The 17,127-nt window shown below is 56.1% G+C and overlaps 2 protein-coding genes across 4 annotated transcripts in view; both read right to left on the reverse strand.

The window, feature by feature from the left end:
* Positions 1-353: 353 nt before the first annotated feature.
* Positions 354-3,731, reverse strand: SLC25A1 (solute carrier family 25 member 1). The gene is made up of 9 exons (XM_058692974.1): positions 3,517-3,731; positions 3,069-3,176; positions 2,810-2,909; positions 2,588-2,726; positions 2,026-2,110; positions 1,779-1,883; positions 1,466-1,581; positions 1,304-1,377; positions 354-1,085 (listed from the first exon to the last, which is right to left on the reverse strand). The coding sequence occupies exons 1-9, from the start codon at positions 3,599-3,601 to the stop codon at positions 971-973; spliced, it is 927 nt and encodes a 308-aa protein (XP_058548957.1). The 5' UTR covers positions 3,602-3,731; the 3' UTR covers positions 354-970.
* Positions 3,732-4,281: 550 nt separating this feature from the next.
* The window catches only part of CLTCL1 (clathrin heavy chain like 1), a 105,161-nt gene continuing 92,315 nt past the window's right edge, over positions 4,282-17,127 (reverse strand). For 2 of the 3 annotated variants that reach the window (XM_058692973.1, XM_058692972.1), the window contains 8 exons: positions 16,543-16,710; positions 16,317-16,466; positions 12,762-12,893; positions 12,284-12,394; positions 11,845-12,015; positions 8,697-8,918; positions 5,626-5,701; positions 4,282-4,820 (listed from right to left, as the gene is read on the reverse strand). In XM_058692973.1, coding sequence (XP_058548956.1) covers positions 4,702-4,820; positions 5,626-5,701; positions 8,697-8,918; positions 11,845-12,015; positions 12,284-12,394; positions 12,762-12,893; positions 16,317-16,466; positions 16,543-16,710 — 1,149 coding nt within the window. In that variant the 3' untranslated portion in view covers positions 4,282-4,701. Of the gene's footprint in view, positions 4,821-5,036; positions 5,077-5,625; positions 5,702-8,696; positions 8,919-11,844; positions 12,016-12,283; positions 12,395-12,761; positions 12,894-16,316; positions 16,467-16,542; positions 16,711-17,127 lie in introns of all 3 variants that reach the window. The other variant, XM_058692971.1, reaches the window with a different exon arrangement.

Genomic DNA, 17,127 nt, shown 5'->3' on the forward strand with positions numbered 1-17,127 from the left:
GTGGCGCACCCAGCAGCACTCTCTCCCAGACTCAAACCCTGGTGTGGGGCAGTTCACTCTGCCCACTCAGTGCTGCCTTCCAGGTGACCCTGAGGGCATGCCCACCTGCTGACCCTGCAGGACCTAGCTCACAGGCCACAAACATGGCCTGGACAGTCTAAATGTTTCTTGGTTTGATGGTGCCAGGTCTCTTGGGGGCTAACACTGGCCATAGCTGGCTTACCCACCGGCCTGCCTGCTGCCCTGCTTCCCTGTCAGTGTCCTCAGGTGAGGGGGTATGCCTGCTCTTTGCAGAGGCAAGGCCGTCATTATTCACCTGTGCACAGATGGGCCCACACAGGGACAGGAAGCTGCAACAGGATCCGGTTTATTCGGCCTTGGGAGGGTGGTCCTGAGAGTGGCGGGTGCCACCCTGTCCCGGGCAGAGGGAGGGCCCAAGGGCCAGTTAAGGCCAGTGGCGGGAGAAGCAGGGGGCACGTAGCCCCTGGAATGCGGTGAGGCCAGGCTGAGGCCCGGAGGCAGCTGTGGTAGGCCGGGACAGGTGCCCCTGCTGCCCAGGGTGGAAGGCACCGGGCTGGGACCGGGCCATGGCTACAGGGCCGTGGACCCAAGCCACATGGGCACCCCGGGGAAGCGGGGCACAGGGTCACATGACACAGAACATGAAACACAGGCACACGGCTCATGAGTAAGCACATGGACAAGTGGGCACAGATTCACAGGCCAGAGGGTCACCCAGCCTTGGCCAGACACATGGACTCAATGGTGGTGTCATACACACCACAGGGGACACACAGCACTAAGGGACATGTGGACTCAATGGCTACAGGGTACAGACCCAGGCCACGGAGTGCAAGGAATAGGGAAAAGGGGCCTTTTGGCACGACTGCACTGGAATCGTGAGACGAGGGCAGTGGGGACTGGTCTGGAGGTGCCTGGGGGCAACCCCCATGCAGACCCCCTAAGGGACTCAGTCTGTCTTCCACACTTTGTTGAGAAGCTTCACCACTTCATCATAGATGACAAACACGATGGCCACATCCAGGCAGACCCGGCCCAGGCGGGGGATGGTGCCCTTGTAGAATCTGGGGTTGGGGGGAGGTAGGAGGTGAGGAGGCAGAGGAAGTACAGCGTCCCTGGGAAGTGAGGGTGGGTCCTGACATTGGAGGGACAAGGGCAGGTGCCTAAAGGTAGGAGCCCTAGGGGATAGCCTGGGGCTGGCAGCAGGAATGGGGTGAGGCCCGCTTAGAAGGCCAGGGAGGGTCTGGGGTGGGGACCACAGCCCTGCCCCTCCTCCACTCACGCCTTGAGCCCCTCATTCCTCAGGATCTGCAAGCCACAGTCCCATGTGTTGCGGTATTTGTGTGCCTCCAGGCCCTGCAGGACAGCAGCATAGCACAGGGCTCAGTGGCTAGCCCAGCCCCTCAAAGCAAACCCTCCACCCCCTTCGTGGTCCCACCCCCACCTGCATCCGGGTCTTGATCACATCCAGAGGAGTGTTCCCGAAGACACTGGCTGCGCCAGCAACAGCTCCAAACACTCCGGTTATCAGTGGGTTCATGGGCTTGTTGGGGTTCTCCCCTGGATGTGGGTTGCAATCAGAAAATTATGGGAGGGCAAAAGGGAGGGTTCTTCAGGGCTGGGAGGAGCATGGACCGGAGCCAATGAACGTGGGTGCCCCAGGAGGCAGGGTCCTGGCAGAGAGGACTGAAGAGGAAGAGCCTAATTCAGAGTGGTTGGAGGTGGAGTCTTGGGCAGCGGACCCAACAGATACATACCTCTGTACCAGTTGCGCAGGGAGGTCATGACGAAGAAGCGGATGGCCTGGTTAGACCCCTGCTTCAGCACGGTGGCTGTGAGGCCCTGGTAGGTCCCCTTCAGCCCTAGGGGCAGGTAGGCATCGGAGTTACACTGGGGCCTTTGTGGGGGAGTGGCACACCAGAGCACCAAAGCAGGAAGGGGAAGTGCAGGCTGGCCTGGCCAAGGTACCTGACCCTACCTGAGGAGGAAGACATTACAGCTCACCTTGTTCCCGAATAATCTCCCTGACCCCATGGAAGAATCCTCTGTACTTAGGGTTTGGGGAGGTCTGGTCGTGGATGAACTTCACCTGTGAGAGGGAAGCAAAGGCACTGGCTTCCAGGACGCCACTGAAGGGCATACCTGGCCCATTGGCTTGCGGGCCCAGGGCCCACAGAGATCAGACCAGGGCTGGCGATGCAGCTCTTCACCTGGAAAGAGCCACCCAAAGCCACCGAGGGACACAAGGCCCCAGGAAACAAGAGGGTTGGCCTTACTAAAGAGTCTCTGCAGTTATGTTTGCTGGTATTTGCCACAGCTTAGGCAGTAAACATGTGTTATCTTATGCTTTCTGTTTATAAAAGTTTTTTTAAAAACCCTAACGTCAGTTGTCCCATTGCCTTCAGGACAGAGTCCAGTCTCCACAGGAGGCCCTTCCTGCACACTCTGCCCAGCTTCTGCAGGGCACTCTCTACCTCGATGGTCTTCATGGAGCACTAGGGCAGCATGGTCCCCGCCACCCCATCACCCCTCTGCACACCTTATCACCTGCTGAGACCCTCCCCACCTTGATGGTCTCCATAGGGCACACGACCACCACGGCTTCAGCCACGCCGGCACCCAGGCCACACAGCAGCCCCCGTGTGCTGTCCAGGCGTCCCTGGGGATCTCGCATGTGGTTGCTGAGGAACTCAAACATCCCGAACCTGGGAATGGGAGGCAGTGGGATGAGAAGGGCAGCAGCCGCCAGGATGCCCTCCCTCGGCCACGCCACCGGAGACCACCTCACCTGACGGCCGCTTTGGGGATGGAGCCGTAGAGCAGGGAGCTGAGGCCTCGGTACAGGCCCAGGACGCCATGGCTGCGGACCGTCTGCCGCACGCAGTCCCCTGGAGGAGGGGGCGTTCAGCGACCCTCTACCGCCCTAGAGACCACCTTTCGCACCTCCCCACAGCCCGCCTCGTTTGCCCCCCGAGCGCAGGGCCTGGCCGTACCCTCCGGGTGCCAGCCCTCTCGGTGCCGTCCCCTGCCAGCAGCCCTCTACTCACCGATGCCCCGGTACCGCGGCGGGTGCGAGCGCTCGTCCAGCTGCAGCTGTGTCTTTACATACTCGGTGGGGAAGGTGATGCAAATCTCGATGCCGCCCGCCAGGCCGCCTGCGGGGACCAGAGACCCGGACCCTGAGACCACCGTCTGGCGGTCGGACTGCCCCGCCCACCGCCGCTGGCGCCCCGGCCCCTCCCCCGCCCCGGACTTTGTCCGGCTCCTCTGGTGTAGGGGAGGCCCGGCAGCCTCCCCCACCCGACCCACGTTGTCCTGGCTAGGTTCGGCGGGACTACCCGCAGGCTGAGTCCCCACGCTCTGGCTGAGGACCAGGGCCGCGCCCCCCGCCCGACCCGGAAGTGAGGCGGGGCCTCTGAGTCCCGGGCCCACCCGGAAGCGCGGCGGGGCCGATGGAGTGGGCAAGCCGGGGGTCCGCGTCCCGGAGGGGCCCACCTGCCAAGATCGCCTTCCCTGGGTGCGTCAGCTTGGCTTTCCCAGACGCGGGCGCGGCGGCCGCCAGAGCGCGGGGCGCGGCCATGGCAGGCGGGGAGGCGGGGCGCCCGGCGTCGGCTTCGGGTCCGAGCCTCCGGCTCTCGGCGTTCGGTCGGCGGCGGCGGCGGCGGCGGCGACGACAAACGGTTATGGCCCGGAGGGCGGGGCGGTCGCGTCAGCTCCCGGGCTCCGCCTCGCGTGGTCCGAGCCGGGCCCCGCCTCCAGCCCGCCCCGTTTTGCCGGCAGGGAAACTGAGGCCGGGGCGGGGCAAGCGAGGCAGGCGCCTGGGCGGGGTCGACAGCCCAGCCAATAGCGGAGCCCGGGGTCCTTGGGAGGCGGTGCTGTGCCGGGCCTGGAGCTGTGGGTCAAGGTGCAGTTTCTAAAACCCGCCCCGGCATCAGGCAGAATCCGGCACGAGAAGGAGCAGGTCTCATTGCAGCTGCCTGAACGACCGGATCCCCAGTTGGGGGTGGAGAGAAGGGCCGACCCACCCCCGGGGACACAGGGGGCTAGCCCCATCCCTGAAGTTTGGCATTCCCACACCCGACAGTCTGTGAGGCTACCACTCCCGCTACGGGATTTGGAGCTCCGTGCAGAGCTCGCAGGAAAAGACCCCCAATATACCCTGGCTATCTCCCCCCTGGGCAGACGCAGGTTCTCATCCCCAAAGAGGCCCCAGCCAATCTTTTGTCCCCTGCTACCCACACCAGCACCAAGCAGGGAAGCTTTGCCTTGATAAACCGACTTTAATATTCATGATAAGTAGGAGGCTCAGAGCTAGTTAGAAGGTTCGTTCAGCTGGGTCTGCAGAGTGGCCTGGAGGGGGCAATTCTGCCAGTGCTGAGTGAAGACCAGGTGTCCCTCCCACCAAGGGCAAGAAATCCTCGGGGAGAACGCCCCAGGAATGCCTGGCTCCAGCCAGAGGACCTGGAGGCAGAAGTCCACCCAAGTTGGTCTTCTTGGGCAGTGTCTCCCCTGGCCTCCTCAGGGTATTCCGGATGGCTCAGAGGCGGCCATCCCTGAGCCTCAGCAAAAATAAATAACGTCCAGGTGTCCCTGCCTCCCATCAGGGTCCTCTGTGCTTCTGCAGTGACATGCTCCTTGAGGTTAATAACCCCATAGAGGCATGTTGCCACTGAGCGCCCACTACACGTTGAAGCCGTACACAGGAGGCTGGGCGAAGGCAGGTGCAGCAGCATATCCATAGGGGAAGCCAGCAGGGGCAGGGCCTGCAGCAGGGCCTGCTGTCAGCATCAGCTGCTGGCCTGCAGAGGGAGAAGCAGAGGGTGAGCAGAGCTCCTGCTGCCCAGGAGAGGACAGGGGCCCAAGGAGCAGTGTGGCAGACCAGCCCTGACCACCCAAGGTTCAGGCACTGGAGAACAGGTGCCTGGGGGCAAGGACAGTGGGAGTTGCTGTTGTGGGGCCAGCCACAGAGGCTGGCCAGGCTAGAGGGTAAGCTAGTCCCCAAATGGGACACTTACTTAGCTCAACTGGCTGGGTCTCAATCATGCCCATCAAAATCTAAAAAAACCAGATTGACATTAATGGTGGTGGTGGTAGGGGCACAATGACCCTGAAGAAGACACAGTTGGCAGGAGACTTGAGACCAGGCTCACATGCTACGTGCTCACCACACCCTCAGGCCTTTGTTAGTCCTGCAATGCACTCCAGAACCCAAAGCGCCTTGGTGCAGTGGACACCAACCAATTTGTCTGCTCAACAGCCAGGCCATCTAGGCAGGCTCTCAAGTCAAAGCCAGCAGCAGCCTTGCTGCCTGGGACCAGGCAGAGCAGCACACAGCAGCGGCTCAGAGTTGGGCAGTTGCTAGGCACAAGGAACAGGCAAGGGCACCCTCACAGAAGGCAGGTGCCCTCAGAAAATGGAGGACAATGGCCATGCTTCTTCAACATTCCTGGATACACTGACCTTCCCCACACCCAGCAGCCATGTGGTCCTTCTGTCCCCCACCCTGTCCATCCCCTCTCTGATCTGAAGCCCAGTCAGGGAATCACTTTCCCTACTCTTCCCTCCCTAGGAACAGGGGACTAGGGGCAATGGGGTGCTACCTACCAAACAAGAGAGGGGCGGGCTCCACCACATGTTCCTCTTGCTTGCGTAGGCTCTCCGAGGCATCCAGTCTGTCTACCTGCAAAGAGGCAAGAGCACTGGAGTGCCTGCCTGACAGGCTGCCTGCAGTCTGGGCCAGGAGGTGAATGTGGGGCCGGGAGGCAAATACACAGCCTCCAGGAAAGTCAGAGCTGAGGGTGGTTACAGGGCAGATGCTATATCTGCAGTGACCCCTGATCCACAAGGTGAAGCCTCTGTAACTGGGTAGACATGGAGTGCCCACTGGGGCCCTGGTGATCCCTAACTGCAATTCCAGCCCAGTGCTTTCCAAGTGGGCACTTGGCTGCTTGGTGCACCAGAGCAATGGCCAGTGACTGCAGGCTGCACATGCAGCACAGCTCACAGGGCTAGGTTCTCCTCTGGATACAGGGGTACTGCCAAGACAATGTAGCACTTCTTACATCCAGCTAGTCCAGGCTGCCCACCCCTTCAGAGGAGACCAGTCACCTCATATCTGGGACATCCCACCTGGCAGGGAGGATGTGTCACCTTAGAGGTGGGGGCAGGGACAGCCATCAGAGGTCAGGCTGCCTCCCTGCTTTTCCTCAAGGCTTCACAAGGGGCTGTCCTACGTGGTACCCACAGGCTGCAGCAGACACATGGATGGAGAGGGAACAGAGCAAAGTGGTGCCAGGGACCTGAGGAGCAAACAGCACTATGCGAGTGGGGGCAACAGCAACTGTGTGTCTGGGACCCCCCTAAACAAGCACTCAAGTCAGAAAGAAGAAAAAATTATGTGCCCTGTGTACACTCAGGCCTGGGAGAGATCAGGCTAGGCACCAGAACCCTAACAGAACAGCCCTGTCACTGGCCCTGTGTGCTCCCCTCCCTTTCCCTCCTTGGGACCAGAGCTGAGGTGAGGAAGGAACAAGACAGTGCAATGGACTTGCAATCTATACTCTCTGCCTTCAGTTGGCTGACACTCAGGCTGAGGTCTAAGCTAGGCCTGTACCCTCCACTGGGAGAGCCAGAGGGTTTGGGCATGTGAGTTTTTCTCAGACGGATGGCCCTCAAGCTTCCCAAATGAATCAAGAGGCTCTGGGTGAAGTTCTCCAGTCAGGAAGGGGTGTGGTCTTCTTGTCTGGGCCCTTCCACCTCCGAGCAGTCTAGTCTGTCGGGCCCCAGCCCAGATCCCAGAGCTGCCTAAGAAACCCATATGGAGCCCATCCTATCCCCAACATGATAGGCACCAAGCCTGGTGCTGGTCGAGAGGCATGTGGGGCAGCAGTGAGACCAAGCGCCACAGTGGCTCTTGCCTTCTTCAAGGACTAGGGGATATGTCTGGGGACCCTGGGCCAGGGAGCAGGTCCTTCCAGCAGGAAGGCAGCTTTAGACCAAATACACTGTCCCATTCTGAATTAGCTATGCAGTCACAGTGTTGACCAAGGTGACACGGTTGCCAGGATGACCTCCATCACTACAGAGAGGGAGTGTGTTCCCCCCAAGTCCTTGGGGCTCCCTGGAGGTCCCAACCCCTGCAGTAATGAAGGTCTGAGTGGCACGAGTTCCTCTTATGTTAACTCATGGGCCTTGACTCTAGGAAGAGACTCAAGCCATATGCATCCTTCTTTATTCTGGAGCACAGCAGACAAACTGCTTCCAGGTTAAGACAACTTCTGGATGGGAAAAGCAGAAACCATGGAGCACTTTCTGAAGACAAGCTCCAACACAGCACAGACACTTCCTTTGAGGAGCTGCCATCCACTGTAGTTGAGGAACGAGGGACTCTTGTAAATCCAACCAGTCTATGTCCCCTAGTAGCCTGAAGATGGTCAGCACATGGTCAGCACTATCTCTCCCCATCCCCTGAAGAGTCCTGGGAGACCTCCCACTCAGATGTGCTGTGTAAATGGGACTAGGACACACTCTGGCATTCCCTCCTCCAGCAGCAGGGAGATGGCCTTGCACCCCTTGACACGGGCTGGGCAGCTCCCAGGAGGCTCTGCAGGTGGCAGACAGAGTAAGCCCTTACAGGCCAAAGCTGGCAGCCAGACCCCACCACCACCCCACACCTGTGCTTCTTGTTTCTTCCATAAACCCCACACTAACTCCTAGAGGCCACTCTCCTCCCTCACACTACTGAAAGAGGCCCTAGCCTAGTGGCTTCTTGGCATCGTGGGGTGTCCTTGTGGCTAGAAGAAGGATAGGTGTATGGCTGGATGGGCCAGTAGGTGCTGCTGAGCATCAGCTTTTCTGCAGCCTTAGAAACAAACCAGATTAGGTGACAAGGGTCTCTGGACAGTGCCTCAGCTAGGTCCCAGACAGGGACCTAGGGCTTCAACACACAGGGAGAGTTAAAATCAGATACTCTCATCTTGTTAAACAGCTCATCAACCTGCAAAGAAAGCCAGAGTGGGCCACCAAGGCCACAAACTGACATCTAGAGTGGCAGAAGCAACAAAGTAAGACATGAATATGGCCTCAGGACCAGGGAGATGTGGGTCTGAGCCCATGTCTTCATCTATCAGCTTTGGATCTGAACCCACACCTGCAGTCATAGAGGGGATGACTACCTACCTGTCAAGGTGTTAACATTCCTACTAAGTGCTTGGCAAAAGGGGGGTTACCACGACAGGTCTGCCAATGAATGCACCCCAAAATCCACTGGAGGCGTGCTGAGAGGTAAACAGACCACACAGAGCCCATGGACCGTGTGCTGGAGCTCTGCCAGCTGGTGCCTCACTGTTCTCACCCCACAGAGCCCTGGTCTGTGGGCAAACACACCCACTGTGTGCCCTGGCAGTGTGTGGGAGACCTGATGCAAGTCCCCTGTGGGGAGGGGCTCAGTTCTACCCAGAGCCCCCAAGGTGATTTTCTAGAAGAGGTTAATATTAGGCACAAAACCACTCAACTGTGACGGCACGAGGCATCTCTCAAAGGTGGACAGGGCTGGTTGGACAACCTGGATTGGTCCCCCAGAGGCCATGGGCCATCAGAGGACCTCTATAGACCTGAGCTAGAGTCATAGCTGTGCCACATAGTGGCAAGGGAGCCACAGCAGAGCCCACACTTACTTTGCTAAGATACTCTCTCATCACCTGGATGAAGTAGGGCATGGCCAGGTCAACGAGGTTGTGTCTCCAGGCCAGCTCCAGCACCACATCCGGAGGAAGCAGGTCGTAGCAGGTGAAGAGAGAGGCCGCGAAGCACTCCCGCTTGCCCTCTTCCAGGAACCACTGCAGCAACTTCTCAGCCAGCTCGGCATCTCTAGACTCTGCAGCATGCTGCATGGCATCCTGCAACCAAGGCAGACGCACAGCTCAGGTCCACTCTGCCTTGTGCTACCTGAGGCACTTTCTGAGTTGGTAGGACACGGAATGGTGCCAGGCCCCACAAAGGACATCCTCGCCTGCAGAAGGGTCCCTGTGCCTCGGCTGCCCTCTGGTAGGCTGGAGTACCAGCTCCAGGAGAGCCATGGAGGGCACCAAGTGTACTCCTGGCAGCAGACTCTCACAGACCTGCCGAAATACCAAGAGGGAGGTGGCACACACGGGTGCAGGTGCCCTGGGAGACAGGCTCTGGCCTTGCAGCCCTACTGGCATGCAGAGGGGGTGCATGGGGTTGCCCATTGAAAGGGGATGGTAACAGAGCTAGCAAGGCTTCCAGTAAAGGCCGGGGTTATTATGCTTGGGTCAACAACCAGCGCTACCCTTCTGGACTCAACATGCAGCAGCTACAAGGGATAAAGCCAGTGCTCAAGAAATAGCAATTTTCAGGGGCACCTGGGTGGCTCGGTCAGTTGTGTCCGACTTCGGCTCAGGTCATGATCTCACAGTCCGTGAGTTCGAGCCCCGCGTCGGGCTCTGTGCTGACAGCTCAGAGCCTGGAGCCTGTTTCAGATTCTGTGTCTCCCTCTCTCTGTGACCCTCCCCCGTTCATGCTCTGTCTCTCTCTGTCTCAAAAATAAATAAAAACGTTTAAAAAAAAATTAAAACAAAAAAAAAAGAAATAGCAATTTTCCCTTTCTTCCTGACATAAAAAAAGTACCTTCAAAAGTCCCTAATCGCTTTCACATTTGCAGATTTGTCTAAAACATAAAGAATCATACCCGCCTAGTGATAGCCATCAGTAAATTAGTAATTTCTATTTTCTAGCCACAATGGTGAGAAATGAATGACCTAAACTCTGCCAGTGCACGCGTTAGCTCTCTACCTCATCCCCATCCCTCAACCTCCTTCCCAAACCACTGGCAGCACTTGCCAGGGCCCTGCTCCAGGTCCTTGCCCTGCCCTTCACCATCCCTAGCCTGTGACTATACCTCTGCAGAGTGTTCTTCACTCATGGGCATGAGGGCCCCCTAACCCTCACTTTCCCATGTCCTGACATGTTCCCTCATGCCCCTCTAGTCTTGTGGCTCCTCAACAGTCCCAGCCTCCCACATGCAGTTACTCTGCCAGCTCCTCAGGTAGAGTGCACACTCTCCAAGGTGGCTGCCCTGATGGCTGAGTGACCACTGGGCTTTTACACCCAACCTCTGCAATCTGGAAAGCATGCTTATTGTCTTACAACTGTCCTAGAAGCCAGCACCGGCCACTCACTAACCCCCCAGGTGGCACACTGTGAACCACCCATCCTCCCAGGACTTCCATGCAGGGTGGGCTCTGCTGCCAAGGCATGGCTGACACTTGTGTGTAGGGTCGGGGCCTGTGCATCATAGGCTCTGCAGCACCACCTTGGCCTCCACCTACTAGATGTAGTACCACACCCTCACGTGTGACAACCAATCCCCTGGGGGTCAGAGTCACCCTTGCTGAGAACAAGGGTATTGGAATGTATGCCAACATTTTTCTGCCTGTGGCTTTGTCCTTGTGGATTCTCTTCGTGGCACATGTTGCTCGGAGTGGGACTGGTTTGGAAGAGGACAAATGCCCTTTTGGCAGTTTTCACACACTGCTCACTTGCTCATTGTCCGATTGATAGGGGTCATGCACTCAAGATGCTGGCGTGCACACTGGCAGGTTGGGGCAGCTGGGACCCCCTACCTGGGGGCAGCTTCCCTCTGGTGTGTTGGAGCCCTGCTGCCACCTCCCAGAGTCAGTGTCTGAGTACCCTGATGAGCTGTCTGTGAGCTCCCTCTGCAGGGTCCTGTAAGCACCCCACGAAGGACCACGAGCACTGTCACGAAAAGTGAAGAGATGTTACCTAACAGTCCCAAACTGGAGGTAACAACTTGGGATGAAGCCTGACATGCCCCTGATGTCCAGAGTTCTCTAGCCTCAGCCCATGTGCTATGAGAGAGAGATGCATGCCCACATCCTAGGAAGGTACTCAGGGATGCCAAGGACAGTTCTGGGATTAACACCTTTAGGTGAAGCTCATGGCCTTGAGAAAAGGCTCCCCAAGGGAAACAGCACATGGAACCCTTGGAAATCAGCTTAGCCACACAGCACATTACAACAATGGCCCTCTTGTGCAATTGCACTTTACCCCACTGGGGAGATGTTGAGGTCAGGTGGAACGAAGGTAATGCCTTCAAGGGCCTGGGATCTCTCCAAGAAGCCCACCCTGGCTTTCAGATGCCCAGATCCAGATCCAGACCTGAGGATGGTACTTAGCCACTGCTTAAGGGCAGACACAAGTATTTTGAATTTGATTTTCACTTTGGTGTTTTTATTCCCCACATATGGATTGATCAAAAACAAAATAGGTGCCAAGTGAATGCTGCCACACTGTTTGGGACAGTGAAACTCACAAACAACTGCCAGGAAAGATTCAACTCCATGGGAGCTATTCTTTTGATCCAAATACCATTTTAAAAAAATGTTATTTATTTTTAGAGACAGTGAGCAAGAGAGAGCACATGTGCATCCGTACACACAAGCAGGGGAGGGGTACAGAGAGAGGGATGAGAGAATTCCAAGCAGGCTCTGCGCTGACACAGGGCTCGAACTCAAGAACCATGAAATCATGACCTGAGCCAAAACCAAGAGATGGAAGCTTGACCAGTGGAGCCACCTGGGCGCTCCTTAATCCAAATAACTTTAAAGAAGCTCTATATTAATGACAGATAAGGATCCTTAGTCTGTGTTCTAAAAACACTTCCTCCTTAACATAATCCCCCCTGTCGCCCCACAAATGTCTCCTGGTAGGGGGCTGTGACCATCTCACACCCCCCAAAACATCAGGAAGCACACAGGGTGGGGAGGTCATTGGGACACCAACCTTGTAGAGATGGTCCTTCTTGCAGAGCTCCACGCTCTGGGCCCACCGGTTGTTGCCCTTGTATAGATAAGCCGCAATGCGCCTGAACTCAATCAGCTGGTGCTTCTCCAACCTCTGTGCCAGGGCAATGTTGTCAAAGTTGTCGTAGGCATCGATAGATGCCCTCAAACCCTAGAAAGAGGTGGCCTTTCCGTGGGTGAGGGACATAGTGGAACAGGCAACCAGGAATTACTCACTGGCCTCAGAAAGGCCCCTCCCCATCCATCCGTGGGGCCTATGGGGCCCACAACCCTTCCTCTGCAAGGTCAGCCCTCTGAGAAGAGGGCTGGTGCAGAGAAGGGCTCTCTAGTCCCTGAGTGCCCAACACTAGCTGCATGGGTCCCTGAGGCATAGAAGGAGCTGCAACTTCCCTCTGATAGAACACACCCCCCACACCCACCTGGTAATCCTCCTCTTCTGTCAGTAGGTGGTTGAGGGCCTCATTCACACTCTTGTTGTTGTGGCTCTGGACTGACCGCAGGTAAGGCTTCACTAGGGGCAACTGGCCTGCCTGACGAGTCAGGAGAATGGTTAGGGCACTTGGGTAAGTCATCAGGGCACTAAGTTTGGGGCCCCATGGCACACTGATGGACCAGCGTGTACAGCCCAGTTCCAGGTCTCCTGGACAACTACAACTGGCATGCTCTACACACACTAACACATGAAGAGCTTCCTGGGTTACTGAGTAAATGTCAATTTCATTTATGAACATTTTGGCTGAAATACAAAGCTACATCTGAAACCTAAAAGCAGTTTGATACATTTAATATTTACATTTTCTGGGGACTGATTTAAAAAATTGATTATTAAGGTATTATCATTCACATGACCTTGGCCCAACACACCCTTCTCTGGCCCTGGGATGCTGGCTGACTCACCTTTGAAAAGAAGCCAACAGTCCGGGTATGGTCCAGCCGGGGTGCAAGCACAAGCAACAGGTCATTTATGAGCAGAGGTTTGTAATCCAAATAGAACTGCAGGGCTTTATAGTAGAGCTCCACATTAGCAACCTGCAGGTCAGGGAAGAGCTGAGGGTCAGCCCATGTCAATCCCCGGGTTGCCCCACTCACCTAAGATGCCGTACAATCCACCAGAACTTCTGGTTTTTGCCCAGGTGCACTTTATTAGTGAGGCTGGACTGCCCCTTTTAAGACCAAATGTGCCTCCTTTCCCATCTCTGTGACATTTTTCTCCTCAGCACTTGCATCTCAATGACCTAAGAGGCTGGCGTTTGTTTCCTGATTCATTGCAGTATCTGACGTGGGGTCGATGCTCAGCTAGTGTCTGTTGAGTGAATGCATGAGGGGTAACAAGCCAGGATAAACCCAAACACCAAAACATGGTTTTATCCAAGCAAGATTCCCCCAGTCCTCCCTGGGAAGCTCAGGCTGAGCAGCAGCAAATCCTGTTATGTTTCCACTGCTCTCAGACAAGACACCACGATGTTCAGACCAGGCATCCTGGTAGGCAGAGGAGGGCTGAGTCTCTCCAGGCTGACCCTGTGCCCCCAGGAAGGCCACCCTCCCAGGCTTGCTGACTGTAGGGCCTTGTGTTCAGAGGAGAGCAAGGTGACTCCTGCCTCCAGAAGGACTGTGCCAGGTTAGTGGTGATGAGCATGTCCAAAGGAACATACAAAGGTGCAGGGGTACACACAGGGCATGGGAACACTAGAGCCATACTGGGTGGAGGGGGTGGGCGCATGGGAGCTCTCTAGCAATACCAGGTCCAGGTGAGCTAGCAGCAATGTGGGCCCGTGACATCTGCAGACCAAATGGTGGGGAAGATGACTGTCCATAGCTCTGCCCATTACTGGTACTCTTGCTGGTTACTGACTTTACCCTCCTCTCCCCTCCCTAACTTCGATGTGCCCCTCAGAGCAGAGCAGTCACTGTCACCACAGATTCTGACCTAGAATGGCCTCAGGGTCCGTGGTGCTGCCCTTGTGGGTGCAAAGGAGAGCAGTGCCCCCCACCCCCTCCCCTGGGCATACTGCATCAGAGCTCTCGAACTGCTAATCTTCCGGCCAGGCCCTTTTACTCAGTGGTATCTGGACCCGATCAATGGTCGCCAGCCAGACTAAATGTGTAATAAGCAGAAAGGACCGTGGGGACATAAGGTGGGGTGGATGGGCAAGGGCACACTGGGTAACTTTCCTTGACTTTTGGTCAAGTCTTTGCAGCCTTCATTAAAGCATGACCAGAGTGTCCCATATCCTTCTGGTTGGATGGCTTAAGACAGAGCACAATTGGCCATGCTCTTCCCCCACTGCAGTGACTGTGAAGCTGGACAAGAGCCGGCCCCACCACTCTGGGTGTGGATCAATGGACATGTGTTGTGTTGGACTGAGCTGCTGATCTGGAGGCATCTGGCACCCTCTAAAGAATCCACTGCTCCCATCTAGGGCACTGGCATCTGCACGGCACCCTCCTGTGGAGCCATGTACCAGGATGAGAGCACCAACACAGCCATACCCACTTGTGCAGTTGGTAAGGATGGCTACTACTACGCAAGGCCTAGGGACAGGGCATTATTCCTATTTTGAAGAAAAGAAAACTGAGGCTCAAGGGTGACCAGCTAGGGTGTGCTGGTTCCTGACACTGCGCTACCTGTGAGAGGCACCTGCTGTTGGCTGGGCACTTGCCACTGAACACTTGGCAGGCAGAAAACGTGTCCATTTTATGGATGGGGTCACCGAGGTTGATAGTGATGACACCAGCTCAAAGTGACAGAGATAGCAAATGGCTGAGCCAGGATGTAACACTGGTCACCCCTGCCTGGCCCTCCACCACTCAGTCCTGTGGCCAGGCTATTCTAAAGCTCTCCTGTTGTGTACCCACAGTACCAACAATGTCCTCTCAGGCAGGCCACCATGCCTGCTGGTGTCCTCCACCTCCTTCTCTCCTCCACATGTTGAGCTCATAGGAGTCTCCCACATGGCAGACAGGCAGAGGCACTGGTGTTGTACTAAGAACAGAACTCAGATGTCACCTGCATGAACACTGTTTTCCCACAAGACAGTCTCGTCCATGAGCATGTGACCTGGGACCCAAGACGCCATGCTGACCTCCATCTGTCTTCAGGAATCTGCTGATCCTGACCACCATCAGGGTAGATTGCACTTGGGTCATGGGCCACATCAGCTGCCTGGACAACTCCAACGCTCCAGACACCACTAAGAAACAAAAAGTACTGCCACCTCAACCATGGCACATCATCAATTTTAAAATGCACCCTGACAGCATTCAAGTTAATGTGAGAAAAGCACACCTAGAACTGATCAGGTATGTGTTTTCCAGCATGTTATTCATGTGTGCTAGGGCCTTCTCTTCTATTAGCCTGCCCTTCCATTAGCAACCTGCAGACCCTGTACAGGGTGGGATGTGTGTCAAATGGCCAGTGATCTCACTGATTATGCTGAATAGCACTGATATGTGTGACCTCAGATGCTGAGACCTGGGTAGGTACCCCACCTGTCACCCTCACCTCCACTCAGCAGTCATATGTGGAACAGAAGACAGATGGCCCTCTGATCCAGATGTAAGGAGCCCGTGCCCCCACCTTGGGAGCAACACGATAGAGACATGGTCAGAATGCTATCTTTCACTGACAGACAGCAAACAGGAGACCTGTGGGCAAGTTATTAATGAAAAGCCACTGGAACAAAATGAGGACACTCAAAGCAAAAGACCCAGAGACTGATGACAGAAAGCTTCACCTCCTAGGCTTCTAATATACACACAGAGCTCGCAAAGAAGGAGAGGCTTGGAGGCAAGGCCCACTCTGATCCCAGAAACAAAACAGCAGAGGCCCACTTGGTGCATGCCCCCAGACCTGACCTCTTCCAACAGTATCTGGCAGCTAGTGGAATAGCCTGGCAAGCACCCTGGTTTAGCATGACTAGACTATGGGAGGATAGAGGCTCCTAGGAAGAGTGGGGACCCAGAGGCCAGTAGATCTGGGCTCATGACTCCACCTCTGTCAGGAGCCTGTGTTCTCTGGAGCTGGAAGTTTTGGAGGGGGAGATATAAAGAAAAAATATGCCATAAGGTAGAAAATATGAAACAGTATGATAGGAAATGATATAGACCGGGTCTGGAGGTGGGAGTCCCTCCAGAGGGCAGAAGGAAGAGCAAACGCCAGGGTCTGGCTGTCCAGGACCCTGTGTGAGAGCAGGGTGGGGAGAATGGTCCTGGACCTCACCCCCTGCCTGTTGCCTAGCTGTGGGGCCCTAGGCCAGTCACTACCCACCCTAAGCATCTGTTCCCTGTTCCCTTTGTGCAGATGGAATCACCACCACCTGCACAGAGGGCAGTGAGACTCTGACAAGATGATGGCAACATGCCCTGAGGCACACACACTGGCATTTGGCCCACCTGCCCCCAGGACAGGCTGGGCAACAGCAGGCAGGAGCTGATGCTTGGGCACTCTCTTACCTTGGCAATGACATCCTTGAATTGCCCTTCCCTCCAGGCATCAGTAGGGTGATTGATCATGGTAAGGACGGCATTATCGTACTCTTCGTACTTGTCATAGAGGAACACCAGCTCTGCCCAGAGGTGCGCCTGCTCGGCAGCTCTCAGCACCTGCAGGGACAGCCATGGGTTATGCTTGTGCCACACATGCACATGGCAGCTAGAACCCCGAGGATGGCTAGATTACCTTTGGGATGTTGACTCGGGACCAGAAGAGCTCCAGGTGCTCTGGCATCTTCTGAGGCTTGAATTTGGAGTAGAGGATGGCCAGTTCTGTGAACATGCCCATGTGGGCCCGCTCCAGGCCCAGGGCTGCCTCCAGCAGGGAGATCAGTTCCTCAAAGTAGCCCCGATCCTGACAGACCAACAGATATGCTTGGGGTAGGGGTAAATGCACCTGGGGTGGCCAGCCTTGCTCCCTCTCAGTTATACACTCTGGTTCCTGCCTGCCAACATGCCTGAGCTCAGTCTGACTGGTTCCCATCACATTAATGCCAGAAAACCTCAAGGGTCATCCCCAGAGGGCTATTTCACACCCTCCTCACTCCCTGTCTTCACTCTGTGGATAACCTTGTTCCTGCTTCACTGAGAAATGGAAGCCATCAGAAGCAAAAGCTTATGTTGACCCTATTAGCATCTGTACCTGTTTGTGTTCCTGCTTAGGATCCAGCCAGCCTGGAACCCAGGCCCCAGCTCCTGCCACCTACTGGGGCTGCTGGGCCAGCAACGGTCTTCTTTTCTCTTGGCATCAGCTTCTCCCTCCACAGCTTGC

This window comes from Neofelis nebulosa, chromosome 11 (assembly GCF_028018385.1).
Source record: "Neofelis nebulosa isolate mNeoNeb1 chromosome 11, mNeoNeb1.pri, whole genome shotgun sequence".
Taxonomy (NCBI): domain Eukaryota; kingdom Metazoa; phylum Chordata; class Mammalia; order Carnivora; family Felidae; genus Neofelis; species Neofelis nebulosa.